This window comes from Oncorhynchus tshawytscha, linkage group LG08 (assembly GCF_018296145.1).
Source record: "Oncorhynchus tshawytscha isolate Ot180627B linkage group LG08, Otsh_v2.0, whole genome shotgun sequence".
Lineage (NCBI taxonomy): Eukaryota > Metazoa > Chordata > Actinopteri > Salmoniformes > Salmonidae > Oncorhynchus > Oncorhynchus tshawytscha.
Genome location: NC_056436.1, coordinates 79,478,760 through 79,491,850, shown reverse-complemented (window position 1 = coordinate 79,491,850; position 13,091 = coordinate 79,478,760). Strand labels below are relative to the sequence as shown.

At 47.3% G+C, this 13,091-nt stretch overlaps 1 protein-coding gene across 4 annotated transcripts in view; it reads right to left on the bottom strand.

The window, feature by feature from the left end:
• The window catches only part of LOC112255893 (zinc finger protein 185), a 45,196-nt gene that overhangs the window by 15,500 nt on the left and 16,605 nt on the right, over window positions 1-13,091 (bottom strand). For all 4 annotated transcript variants that reach the window (XM_042326031.1, XM_042326033.1, XM_042326030.1 and 1 more), the window contains one exon: window positions 9,085-9,147. In XM_042326031.1, the coding sequence (XP_042181965.1) occupies window positions 9,085-9,147 (63 nt within the window). The remainder of the gene's footprint in view (window positions 1-9,084; window positions 9,148-13,091) is intronic.

Below are 13,091 nucleotides of genomic sequence, written 5' to 3'. Positions count from 1 at the left end.
CTCTCTGGTATTTTCTCCCTGTCTCTCTCCTCTCTCTCTCTCTCTCTCTGGTATTTTCTCCCTGTCTCTCCTTCCTCTCTCTCTCTCTGGTATTTTCTCCCTCTCTCTCTCTTCCTCTCTCTCTCTGGTATTTTCTCCTGTCTCTCCTTCTCTCTCTCTCTCTCTGGTATTTTCTCCCTGTCTCTCCTTCCTCTCTCTCTGGTATTTTCTCCCTCTCTCTCCTTCTCTCTCTCTGGTATTTTCTCCTCTCTCTCCTTCCTCTCTCTCTCCTGGTATTTTCTCCCTGTCTCTCCTTCCTCTCTCTCTCTGGTATTTTCTCCCTGTCTCCTCTCTCTCTCTGGTATTTTCTCCCTCTCTCTCCTTCTCTCTCTCTCTCTCTGGTATTTTCTCCCTCTCTCTCCTTCCTCTCTCTCTCTGGTATTTTCTCCTGTCTCTCCTTCCTCTCTCTCTCTCTCTGGTATTTTCTCCCTGTCTTCCTCTCTCTCTCTCTCTGGTATTTTCTCCCTGTCTCTTCCTCTCTCTCTCTCTCTCTCTTTCTCTCCTCTCTCTCCTTCCTCTCTCTCTCTCTCTGTATTTTCTCCCTGTCTCTCCTTCCTCTCTCTCTCTCTGGTATTTTCTCCCTGTCTCTCCTTCCTCTCTCTCTCTCTGGTATTTTCTCCCTGTCTCTCTCTTCTTCTCTCTCTCTCTCTGTATTTTCTCCCTCTCTCTCCTTCCTCTCTCTCTCTCTGGTATTTTCTCCCTCTCTCTCCTTCTCTCTCTCTGGTATTTTCTCCCTGTCTCTCCTTCCTCTCTCTCTCTCTGGTATTTTCTCCCTGTCTCTCCTTCCTCTCTCTCTCTCTGGTATTTTCTCCCTGTCCTTCTCCTCTCTCTCTCTCTCTCTCTCTCTGGTATTTTCTCCCTCTCTCTCCTTCCTCTCTCTCTCTCTGGTATTTTCTCCCTCTCTCTCCTCTCTCTCTCTCTCTCTGGTCTCCCTTCCTCTCTCTCTCTCTGGTATTTTCTCCCTGTCTCTCCTTCCTCTCTCCCTCTCTGGTATTTTCTCCCTGTCCTTCCTCTCTCTCTCTCTGGTATTTTCTCCTGTCTCTCCTTCCCCTCTCTCTCTCTGGTATTTTCTCCCTCTCTCTCCTTCCTCTCTCTCTCTCTCTCTGGTATTTTCTCCCTCTCTCTCCTTCCTCTCTCTCTCTGGTATTTTCTCCTGTCTCTCCTTCCTCTCTCTCTCTCTCTATTTTCTCCCTGTCTCTCCTTCCTCTCTCTCTCTGGTATTTTCTCCCTCTCTCTCCTTCCTCTCTCTCTCTGGTATTTTCTCCCTCTCTCTCCTTCCTCTCTCTCTCTCTCTGGTATTTTCTCCTGTCTCTCCTTCCTCTCTCTCTCTCTCTGGTATTTTCTCCCTGTCCTTCCTCTCTCTCTCTCTGGTATTTTCTCCCTGTCTCTCCTTCCTCTCTCTCTCTCTGGTATTTTCTCCCTGTCTCTCTCTTCCTCTCTCTCTCTCTGGTATTTTCTCCCTGTCTCTCCTCTCCTCTCTCTCTGGTATTTTCTCCTCTCTCTCCTCTCTCTTCTCTCTCTCTGGTATTTTCTCCTCTCTCTTCCTCTCTCTCTCTCTCTGGTATTTTCTCCCTGTCTCTCCTTCCTCTCTCTCTCTGGTATTTTCTCCCTGTCTCTCCTTCCTCTCTCTCTCTCTGGTATTTTCTCCCTCTCTCTCCTTCCTCTCTCTCTCTGGTATTTTCTCCCTGTCTCTCCTTCCTCTCTCTCTCTGGTATTTTCTCCCTCTCTCTCCTTCTCTCTCTCTCTCTCTGGTATTTTCTCCCTCTCTCTCTTTCCTCTCTCTCTCTGGTATTTTCTCCCTGTCTCTCCTTCCTCTCTCCTCTCTCTGGTATTTTCTCCCTGTCCTTCTTCTCTCTCTCTCTGGTATTTTCTCCCTGTCTCTCCTTCCCTCTCTCTCTCTGGTATTTTCTCCCTGTCCTTCCTCTCTCTCTCTCTGGTATTTTCTCCCTCTCTCTCCTTCCTCTCTCTCTACCTGGTATTTTCTCCCTGTCCTTCCTCTCTCTCTCTGGTATTTTCTCCCTGTCTCTCCTTCCTCTCTCTCTCTGGTATTTTCTCCCTGTCTCTCCTTCCTCTCTCTCTCTGGTATTTTCTCCCTGTCTCTCTCTGGTATTTTCTCTCTCTCTCTCTCTCTCTCTCTCTCTCTCTCTCTCTCTCTCTGGTATTTTCTCCCTGTCTCTCCTTCCTCTCTCTCTCTGGTATTTTCTCCCTGTCTCTCCTTCCTCTCTCTCTCTCTCTCTGGTATTTTCTCCCTGTCTCTCCTTCCTATCTCTCTCTGGTATTTTCTCCCCTGTCTCTCCTTCCTCTCTCTCTCTGGTATTTTCTCCCTTTCTCTCTCTGGTATTTTCTCTCTCTCTCTCTCTCTCTCTCTCTCTCTCTCTCTCTCTCTCTCTCTCTCTCTCTCTCTCTCCTTCCTCTCTCTCTCTGGTATTTTCTCCCTGTCTCTCCTTCCTCTCTCTCTCTCTATATTTCTCCCTGTCTCTCCTTCCTCTCTCTCTCTCTGGTATTTTCTCCCTGTCTCTCCTTCCTCTCTCTCTCTGGTATTTTCTCCCTCTCTCTCCTTCCCCTCTCTCTCCCTCTCTCTCCTTCTCTCTCTCTCTCTGGTATTTTCTCCTGTCCTTCCTCTCTCTCTCTCTGGTATTTTCTCCCTGTCTCTCCTTCCTCTCTCTCTCTGGTATTTTCTCCCTGTCTCTCCTTCCTCTCTCTCTCTCTGGTATTTTCTCCCTCTCTCTCCTTCCTCTCTCTCTCTCTAGTATTTTCTCCCTGTCTCTCCTTCCTCTCTCTCTCTCTCTGGTATTTTCTCCCTCTCTCTCCTTCCTCTCTCTCTCTCTCTGGTATTTTCTCCCTGTCCTTCCTCTCTCTCTCTCTGGTATTTTCTCCTCTCTCTCCTTCCTCTCTCTCTACCTGGTATTTTCTCCCTGTCCTTCCTCTCTCTCTCTCTGGTATTTTCTCCCTGTCTCTCCTTCCTCTCTCTCTCTGGTATTTTCTCTCCTGTCTCTCCTTCCTCTCTCTCTCTGGTATTTTCTCCCTGCTTCCTCTCTCTCTCTGGTATTTTCTCCCTGTCTCTCCTTCCTCTCTCTCTCTGGTATTTTCTCCCTGTCTCTCTCTGGTATTCTCTCTCTCTCTCTCTCTCTCTCTCCCTCTCTCTATCGCTCTCCTTCCTCTCTCTCTCTGGTATTTTCTCCCTGTCTCTCCTTCCTCTCTCTCTCTGGTATTTTCTCCCTCTCTCTCCTTCCTCTCTCTCTCTCTGGTATTTTCTCCCTCTCTCTCCCTCTCTCTCTCTCTCTCTGGTATTTTCTCCCTGTCCTTCCTCTCTCTCTCTCTGGTATTTTCTCCCTGTCTCTCCTTCCTCTCTCCCTCTCTGGTATTTTCTCCCTGTCCTTCCTCTCTCTCTCTCTGGTATTTTCTCCCTGTCTCTCCTTCCCTCTCTCTCTCTGGTATTTTCTCCCTGTCCTTCCTCTCTCTCTCTCTGGTATTTTCTCCCTCTCTCTCCTTCCTCTCTCTCTACCTGGTATTTTCTCCCTCTCTCCTTCCTCTCTCTCTCTGGTATTTTCTCCCTCTCTCTCCTTCCTCTCTCTCTCTCTCTCTGGTATTTTCTCCCTCTCTCTCCTTCCTCTCTCTCTCTGGTATTTTCTCCCTGTCTCTCCTTCCCCTCTCTCTCTCTGGTATTTTCTCCCTCTCTCTCCTTCCTCTCTCTCTCTCTGGTATTTTCTCCCTGTCTCTCCTTCCTCTCTCTCTCTCTGGTATTTTCTCCCTCTCTCTCCTTCCTCTCTCTCTCTCTCTGGTATTTTCTCCCTGTCTCTCCTTCCTCTCTCTCTCTGGTATTTTCTCCCTCTCTCTCCTTCCCCTCTCTCTCTCTCTGGTATTTTCTCCCTCTCTCTCCTTCCTCTCTCTACCTGGTATTTTCTCCCTCTCTCTCCTTCCCCTCTCTCTCTCTCTGGTATTTTCTCCCTCTCTCTCCTTCCTCTCTCTCTCTCTGGTATTTTCTCCCTGTCCTTCCTCTCTCTCTCTCTGGTATTTTCTCCCTCTCTCTCCTTCCTCTCTCTCTCTCTCTGGTATTTTCTCCCTCTCTCTCCTTCCTCTCTCCCTCTCTGGTATTTTCTCCCTGTCTCTCCTTCCTCTCTCCCTCTCTGGTATTTTCTCCCTGTCTCTCCTTCCTCTCTCTCTCTGGTATTTTCTCCCTCTCTCTCCTTCCTCTCTCTCTGGTATTTTCTCCCTCTCTCTCCTTCCTCTCTCTCTACCTGGTATTTTCTCCCTCTCTCTCCTTCCTCTCTCTGGTATTTTCTCCCTGTCCTTCCTCTCTCTCTCTCTGGTATTTTCTCCCTCTCTCTCCTTCCTCTCTCTCTCTCTGGTATTTTCTCCCTCTCTCTCTTCCTCTCTCCCTCTCTGGGTATTTTCTCCCTGTCTCTCCTTCCTCTCTCTCTCTCTCTCTGGTATTTTCTCCCTGCTTCCTCTCTCTCTCTGGTATTTTCTCCCTGTCTCTCTCTGGTATTCTCTCTCTCTCTCTCTCTCTCTCCCTCTCTCTCTCTCCCTCTCTCTCTCTCGCTCTCCTTCCTCTCTCTCTCTGGTATTTTCTCCCTGTCTCTCCTTCCTCTCTCTCTCTCTGGTATTTCCTCCTGTCTCTCCTTCCTCTCTCTCTCTCTAGTATTTTCTCCCTGTCTCTCCTTCCTCTCTCTCTCTCTCTCTCTGGTATTTTCTCCCTCTCTCTCCTTCCTCTCTCTCTCTCTGGTATTTTCTCCCTCTCTCTCTCTCTCTCTCTCTCTGGTATTTTCTCCCTGTCTCTCCTTCCTCTCTCTCTCTCTGGTATTTTCTCCCTCTCTCTCCTTCCTCTCTCTCTCTCTAGTATTTTCTCCCTGTCTCTCCTTCCTCTCTCTCTCTCTCTCTCTCTCTGGTATTTTCTCCCTCTCTCTCCTTCCTCTCTCTCTCTCTGGTATTTTCTCCCTCTCTCTCCCTCTCTCTCTCTGGTATTTTCTCCCTGTCCTTCCTCTCTCTCTGGTATTTTCTCCCTGTCTCTCCTTCCTCTCTCCCTCTCTGGTATTTTCTCCCTGTCCTTCCTCTCTCTCTCTCTGTAGTATTTTCTCCCTGTCCTTCCTCTCTCTCTCTCTGGTATTTTCTCCCTCTCTCTCCTTCCTCTCTCTCTCTCTCTCTGGTATTTTCTCCCTCTCTCTCCTTCCTCTCTCCCTCTCTGGTATTTTCTCCCTGTCTCTCCTTCCTCTCTCCCTCTCTGGTATTTTCTCCCTGTCTCTCCTTCCTCTCTCTCTCTGGTATTTTCTCCCTCTCTCTCCTTCCTCTCTCTCTGGTATTTTCTCCCTCTCTCTCTCTCTCTGGTATTTTCTCCCTGTCTCTCCTTCCTCTCTCCCTCTCTGGTATTTTCTCCCTGTCCTTCCTCTCTCTCTCTCTCTAGTATTTTCTCCCTCTCTCTCCTTCCTCTCTCTCTCTCTCTGGTATTTTCTCCCTCTCTCTCCTTCCTCTCTCTCTCTCTGTAGTATTTTCTCCCTCTCCTTCCTTCCTCTCTCTCTCTGGTATTTTCTCCCTCTCTCTCCTTCCTCTCTCTCTCTCTCTAGTATTTTCTCCCTCTCTCTCCTTCCTCTCTCTCTCTAGTATTTTCTCCCTGTCTCTCCTTCCTCTCTCTCTCTGGTATTTTCTCCCTCTCTCCTCCTTCCTCTCTCTCTCTCTGGTATTTTCTCCCTCTCTCTCCTTCCTCTCTCTCTCTGGTATTTTCTCCCTCTCTCTCCTTCCTCTCTCTCTCTGGTATTTTCTCCCTCTCTCTCCTTCCTCTCTCTCTCTCTGGTATTTTCTCCCTCTCTCTTTTCCTCTCTCCCTCTCTGGTATTTTCTCCCTGTCTCTCCTTCCTCTCTCTCTCTGGTATGTTCTCCCTCTCTCTCCTTCCTCTCTCTCTCTGGTATTTTCTCCCTCTCTCTCCTTCCTCTCTCTCTCTCTGGTATTTTCTCCCTGTCCTTCCTCTCTCTCTCTCTGGTATTTTCTCCCTGTCTCTCCTTCCTCTCTCCCTCTCTGGTATTTTCTCCCTGTCCTTCCTCTCTCCCTCTCTGGTATTTTCTCCTGTCTCTCCTTCCTCTCTCTCTCTGGTATGTTCTCCCTCTCTCTCCTTCCTCTCTCTCTCTGGTATTTTCTCCCTCTCTCTCTCTGGTATTTTCTCCCTGTCCTTCCTCTCTCTCTCTCTGGTATTTTCTCCCTCTCTCTCCTTCCTCTCTCTCTCTGGTATTTTCTCCCTCTCTCTCCTTCCTCTCTCTCTACCTGGTATTTTCTCCCTCTCTCCTTCCTCTCTCTCTCTCTGGTATTTTCTCCCTCTCTCTCCTTCCTCTCTCTCTCTGGTATTTTCTCCCTCTCTCTCCTTCCTCTCTCTCTCTGGTATTTTCTCCCTCTCTCTCCTTCCTCTCTCTCTCTCTCTGGTATTTTCTCCCTCTCTCTCCTTCCTCTCTCCCTCTCTGGTATTTTCTCCCTGTCTCTCCTTCCTCTCTCCCTCTCTGGTATTTTCTCCCTGTCTCTCCTTCCTCTCTCTCTGGTATTTTCTCCCTCTCTCTCCTTCCTCTCTCTCTGGTATTTTCTCCCTCTCTCTCCTTCCTCTCTCTCTACCTGGTATTTTCTCCCTCTCTCTCCTTCCTCTCTCTGGTATTTTCTCCCTGTCCTTCCTCTCTCTCTCTCTGGTATTTTCTCCCTCTCTCTCCTTCCTCTCTCTCTCTCTCTGGTATTTTCTCCCTCTCTCTCCTTCCTCTCTCCCTCTCTGGGTATTTTCTCCCTGTCTCTCCTTCCTCTCTCTCTCTCTCTCTGGTATTTTCTCCCTGCTTCCTCTCTCTCTCTGGTATTTTCTCCCTGTCTCTCTCTGGTATTCTCTCTCTCTCTCTCTCTCTCTCTCCCTCTCTCTCTCTCCCTCTCTCTCTCTCGCTCTCCTTCCTCTCTCTCTCTGGTATTTTCTCCCTGTCTCTCCTTCCTCTCTCTCTCTCTGGTATTTCCTCCCTGTCTCTCCTTCCTCTCTCTCTCTCTAGTATTTTCTCCCTGTCTCTCCTTCCTCTCTCTCTCTCTCTCTCTGGTATTTTCTCCCTCTCTCTCCTTCCTCTCTCTCTCTCTGGTATTTTCTCCCTCTCTCTCTCTCTCTCTCTCTGGTATTTTCTCCCTGTCTCTCCTTCCTCTCTCTCTCTCTGGTATTTTCTCCCTCTCTCTCCTTCCTCTCTCTCTCTCTAGTATTTTCTCCCTGTCTCTCCTTCCTCTCTCTCTCTCTCTCTCTCTCTCTCTCTGGTATTTTCTCCCTCTCTCTCCTTCCTCTCTCTCTCTCTGGTATTTTCTCCCTCTCTCCCTCTCTCTCTCTGGTATTTTCTCCCTGTCCTTCCTCTCTCTCTGGTATTTTCTCCCTGTCTCTCCTTCCTCTCTCCCTCTCTGGTATTTTCTCCCTGTCCTTCCTCTCTCTCTCTCTGTAGTATTTTCTCCCTCTCTCTCCTTCCTCTCTCTCTCTCTGGTATTTTCTCCCTCTCTCTCCTTCCTCTCTCTCTCTCTCTGGTATTTTCTCCCTCTCTCTCCTTCCTCTCTCTCTCTGGTATTTTCTCCCTCTCTCTCCTTCCTCTCTCTCTCTCTGGTATTTTCTCCCTGTCTCTCCTTCCTCTCTCTCTCTGGTATTTTCTCCCTCTCTCTCTCTCTCTGGTATTTTCTCCCTCTCTCTCCTTCCTCTCTCCCTCTCTGGTATTTTCTCCCTGTCTCTCCTTCCTCTCTCCCTCTCTGGTATTTTCTCCCTGTCCTTCCTCTCTCTCTCTCTAGTATTTTCTCCCTCTCTCTCCTTCCTCTCTCTCTCTCTCTGGTATTTTCTCCCTCTCTCTCCTTCCTCTCTCTCTCTCTGGTATTTTCTCCCTGTCCTTCCTCTCTCTCTCTCTGGTATTTTCTCCCTCTCTCTCCTTCCTCTCTCTCTCTCTCTAGTATTTTCTCCCTCTCTCTCCTTCCTCTCTCTCTCTAGTATTTTCTCCCTGTCTCTCCTTCCTCTCTCTCTCTGGTATTTTCTCCCTCTCTCTCCTTCCTCTCTCTCTCTCTGGTATTTTCTCCCTCTCTCTCCTTCCTCTCTCTCTCTGGTATTTTCTCCCTCTCTCTCCTTCCTCTCTCTCTCTGGTATTTTCTCCCTCTCTCTCCTTCCTCTCTCTCTCTCTGGTATTTTCTCCCTCTCTCTCTTTCCTCTCTCCCTCTCTGGTATTTTCTCCCTGTCTCTCCTTCCTCTCTCTCTCTGGTATGTTCTCCCTCTCTCTCCTTCCTCTCTCTCTCTGGTATTTTCTCCCTCTCTCTCCTTCCTCTCTCTCTCTCTGGTATTTTCTCCCTGTCCTTCCTCTCTCTCTCTCTGGTATTTTCTCCCTGTCTCTCCTTCCTCTCTCCCTCTCTGGTATTTTCTCCCTGTCCTTCCTCTCTCCCTCTCTGGTATTTTCTCCCTGTCTCTCCTTCCTCTCTCTCTCTGGTATGTTCTCCCTCTCTCTCCTTCCTCTCTCTCTCTGGTATTTTCTCCCTCTCTCTCTCTGGTATTTTCTCCCTGTCCTTCCTCTCTCTCTCTCTGGTATTTTCTCCTCTCTCTCTCCTTCCTCTCTCTCTCTGGTATTTTCTCCCTCTCTCTCCTTCCTCTCTCTCTACCTGGTATTTTCTCCCTCTCTCCTTCCTCTCTCTCTCTCTGGTATTTTCTCCCTCTCTCTCCTTCCTCTCTCTCTCTGGTATTTTCTCCCTCTCTCTCCTTCCTCTCTCTCTCTCTGGTATTTTCTCCCTCTCTCTCTTTCCTCTCTCCCTCTCTGGTATTTTCTCCCTGTCTCTCCTTCCTCTCTCTCTCTCTGGTATTTTCTCCCTCTCTCTCCTTCCTCTCTCTCTCTGGTATTTTCTCCCTCTCTCTCCTTCCTCTCTCTCTCTCTGGTATTTTCTCCCTCTCTCTCTCCTTCCTCTCTCTCTCTCTCTAGTATTTTCTTCCTTCCTCTCTCTAGCATGCTTCTAGCATTATGCTGATAATGTTAGTCAATGATTAAAGGCATTGTGTTGTAAAATAAAGACTAGTACGTCCTATAGGGGTGGTCATACCTCTTCTCTTTATAGACAGTTGGTGCACTCCATCTATCCCATGGTGATTCACTGTCAGATGACCTACAACACAAACACCATGAAGACATCATACATACCGCTCATATAGGAAGACACGGTAACGTCATGTACATCGTGATGGGTGTAAAGAGATCAGTTTACTAGAGATGTTAGAGAAAGGGCTAACGGGTATGTATCTGACCTATATACAGCAGCACCAATTCAGTGTTCTGGTTCACTGGGCTGAGGGTGTTACCTGGAGGTTATATACAGAGGCTGAGGGTGTTACTAATGGAGGTTATAAACAGAGGCTGAGGGTGTTACCTGGAGGTTATATACAGAGGCTGAGGGTGTTACTACTAGAGGTTATAAACAGAGGCTGAGGGTGTTACCTAGAGGTTATAAACAGAGGCTGGGGGTGTTACTACTAGAGGTTATAAACAGAGGATGAGGGTGTTACTAATGGAGGTTATAAACAGGGGCTGAGGGTGTTACTAATGGAGGTTATAAACAGAGGCTGAGGGTGTTACCTGGAGGTTATAAACAGGGGCTGAGGGTGTTACTAATGGAGGTTATAAACATAGGCTGAGGGTGTTACCTGGAGGTCATAAACAGAGGCTGGGGGTGTTACATACAGAGGCTGAGGGTGTTACTAATGGAGGTTATAAACAGAGGCTGAGGGTGTTACCTGGAGGTTATAAACAGAGGCTGGGGGTGTTACTAATGGAGGTTATATACAGAGGCTGAGTGTGTTACTACTAGAGGTTATAAACAGAGGCTGAGGGTGTTACCTAGAGGTTATAAACAGAGGCTGGGGGTGTTACTACTAGAGGTTATATACAGAGGCTGAGGGTGTTACTAATGGAGGTTATAAACATAGGTTGTGTGTGTTACTAATGGAGGTTATAAACAGAGGCTGAGGTTTTTACCTGGAGGTTATAAACAGAGGCTGAGGGTGTTACTACTAGAGGTTATAAACAGAGGCTGGGGGTGTTACTACTAGAGGTTATAAACAGAGGCTGAGGGTGTTACTACTAGAGGTTATAAACAGAGGCTGGGGGTGTTACTAATGGAGGTTATAAACAGAGGCTGAGGGTGTTACTACTAGAGGACAGAAAGAGGCTGGAGGTGTTACTACTAGAGGTTATAAACAGAGGCTGGGGGTGTTACTACTAGAGGACAGAAAGAGGCTGGAGGTGTTACTAATGGAGGTTATAAACAGAGGCTGAGGGTGTTACTACTAGAGGACAGAAAGAGGCTGGAGGTGTTACTACTAGAGGTTATAAACAGAGGCTGAGGGTGTTACTACTAGAGGTTATAAACAGAGGCTGGGGGTGTTACTAATGAAGGTTATAAACAGAGGCTGGGGGTGTTACTACTAGAGGACATAAACAGAGGCTGGGGGTGTTACCTGATGGTTATAAACAGGGGCTGAGGGTGTTACTACTAGAGGTTATAAACAGAGGCTGGGGGTGTTACTACTAGAGGACATAAACATAGGCTGAGGGTGTTACTAATGGAGGTTATAAACAGAGACTGAGGGTGTTACCTAGAGGTTATAAACAGAGGCTGGGGGTGTTACTACTAGAGGTTATATACAGAGGCTGAGGGTGTTACTAATGGAGGTTATAAACATAGGTTGTGTGTGTTACTAATGGAGGTTATAAACAGAGGCTGAGGGTGTTACTACTAGAGGACATAAACAGAGGCTGAGGGTGTTACTAATGGAGGTTATAAACAGAGACTGGGGGTGTTACTAATGGAGGACAGAAACAGAGGCTGAGGGTGTTACCTGGAGGTTATAAACAGAGGCTGAGGGTGTTACTAATGGAGATTATAAACAGAGGCTGAGGGTGTTACTACTAGAGGACATAAACATAGGATGAGGGTGTTACTACTAGAGGACATAAACAGAGGCTGAGGGTGTTACTAATGGAGATAAAAAAACAGAGGCTGAGGTTTTTACCTGGAGGTTATAAACAGAGGCTGAGGGTGTTACTACTAGAGGTTATAAACAGAGGCTGAGGGTGTTACTACTAGAGAGGACATAAACAGAGGCTGAGGGTGTTACTACTAGAGGTTATAAACAGAGGCTGGGGGTGTTACTAATGGAGGTTATAAACAGAGGCTGAGGGTGTTACTACTAGAGGACAGAAAGAGGCTGGAGGTGTTACTACTAGAGGTTATAAACAGAGGCTGGGGGTGTTACTACTAGAGGTTATAAACAGAGGCTGGGGTGTTACTACTAGAGGACATAAACAGAGGCTGGGGGTGTTACTACTAGAGGTTATAAACAGAGGCTGGGGGTGTTACTACTAGAGGTTATAAACAGAGGCTGAGGGTGTTACTACTAGAGGTTATAAACAGAGGCTGGGGGTGTTACTAATGGAGTTTATAAACAGAGGCTGAGGGTGTTACTACTAGAGGACAGAAAGAGGCTGGAGGTGTTACTACTAGAGGTTATAAACAGAGGCTGAGGGTGTTACTACTAGAGGACAGAAAGAGGCTGGAGGTTTTACTACTAGAGGTTATAAACAGAGGCTGGGGGTGTTACTACTAGAGGACAGAAAGAGGCTGGAGGTGTTACTAATGGAGGTTATAAACAGAGGCTGAGGGTGTTACTACTAGAGGACAGAAAGAGGCTGGAGGTGTTACTACTAGAGGTTATAAACAGAGGCTGAGGGTGTTACTACTAGAGGTTATAAACAGAGGCTGGGGGTGTTACTAATGAAGGTTATAAACAGAGGCTGGGGGTGTTACTACTAGAGGACATAAACAGAGGCTGGGGGTGTTACCTGATGGTTATAAACAGAGGCTGAGGGTGTTACTACTAGAGGTTATAAACAGAGGCTGGGGGTGTTACTACTAGAGGACATAAACATAGGCTGAGGGTGTTACTAATGGAGGTTGTAAACAGAGACTGAGGGTGTTACCTAGAGGTTATAAACAGAGGCTGGGGGTGTTACTACTAGAGGTTATATACAGAGGCTGAGGGTGTTACTAATGGAGGTTATAAACATAGGTTGTGTGTGTTACTAATGGAGGTTATAAACAGAGGCTGAGGGTGTTACTACTAGAGGACATAAACAGAGGCTGAGGGTGTTACTAATGGAGGTTATAAACAGAGACTGGGGGTGTTACTAATGGAGGACAGAAACAGAGGCTGAGGGTGTTACCTGGAGGTTATAAACAGAGGCTGAGGGTGTTACTAATGGAGATTATAAACAGAGGCTGAGGGTGTTACTACTAGAGGACATAAACATAGGATGAGGGTGTTACTACTAGAGGACATAAACAGATGCTGAGGGTGTTACTAATGGAGATAAAAAACAGAGGCTGAGGTTTTTACCTGGAGGTTATAAACAGAGGCTGAGGGTGTTACTACTAGAGGTTATAAACAGAGGCTGGGGGTGTTACTACTAGAGGTTATAAACAGAGGCTGAGGGTGTTACTACTAGAGGTTATAAACAGAGGCTGGGGGTGTTACTAATGGAGTTTATAAACAGAGGCTGAGGGTGTTACTACTAGAGGACAGAAAGAGGCTGGAGGTGTTACTACTAGAGGTTATAAACAGAGGCCGGGGTGTTACTACTAGAGGTTATAAACAGAGGCTGGGGGTGTTACTACTAGAGGACATAAACAGAGGCTGGGGGTGTTACCTGATGGTTATAAACAGAGGCTGAGGGTGTTACTACTAGAGGTTATAAACAGAGGCTGGGGGTGTTACTACTAGAGGACATAAACATAGGCTGAGGGTGTTACTAATGGAGGTTGTAAACAGAGGCTGAGGGTGTTACCTAGAGGTTATAAACAGAGGCTGGGGGTGTTACTACTAGAGGTTATATACAGAGGCTGGGGTGTTACTAATGGAGGTTATAAACATAGGTTGTGTGTGTTACTAATGGAGGTTATAAACAGAGGCTGAGGATGTTACTACTAGAGGACATAAACAGAGGCTGAGGGTGTTACTAATGGAGGTTATAAACAGAGACTGGGGGTGTTACTAA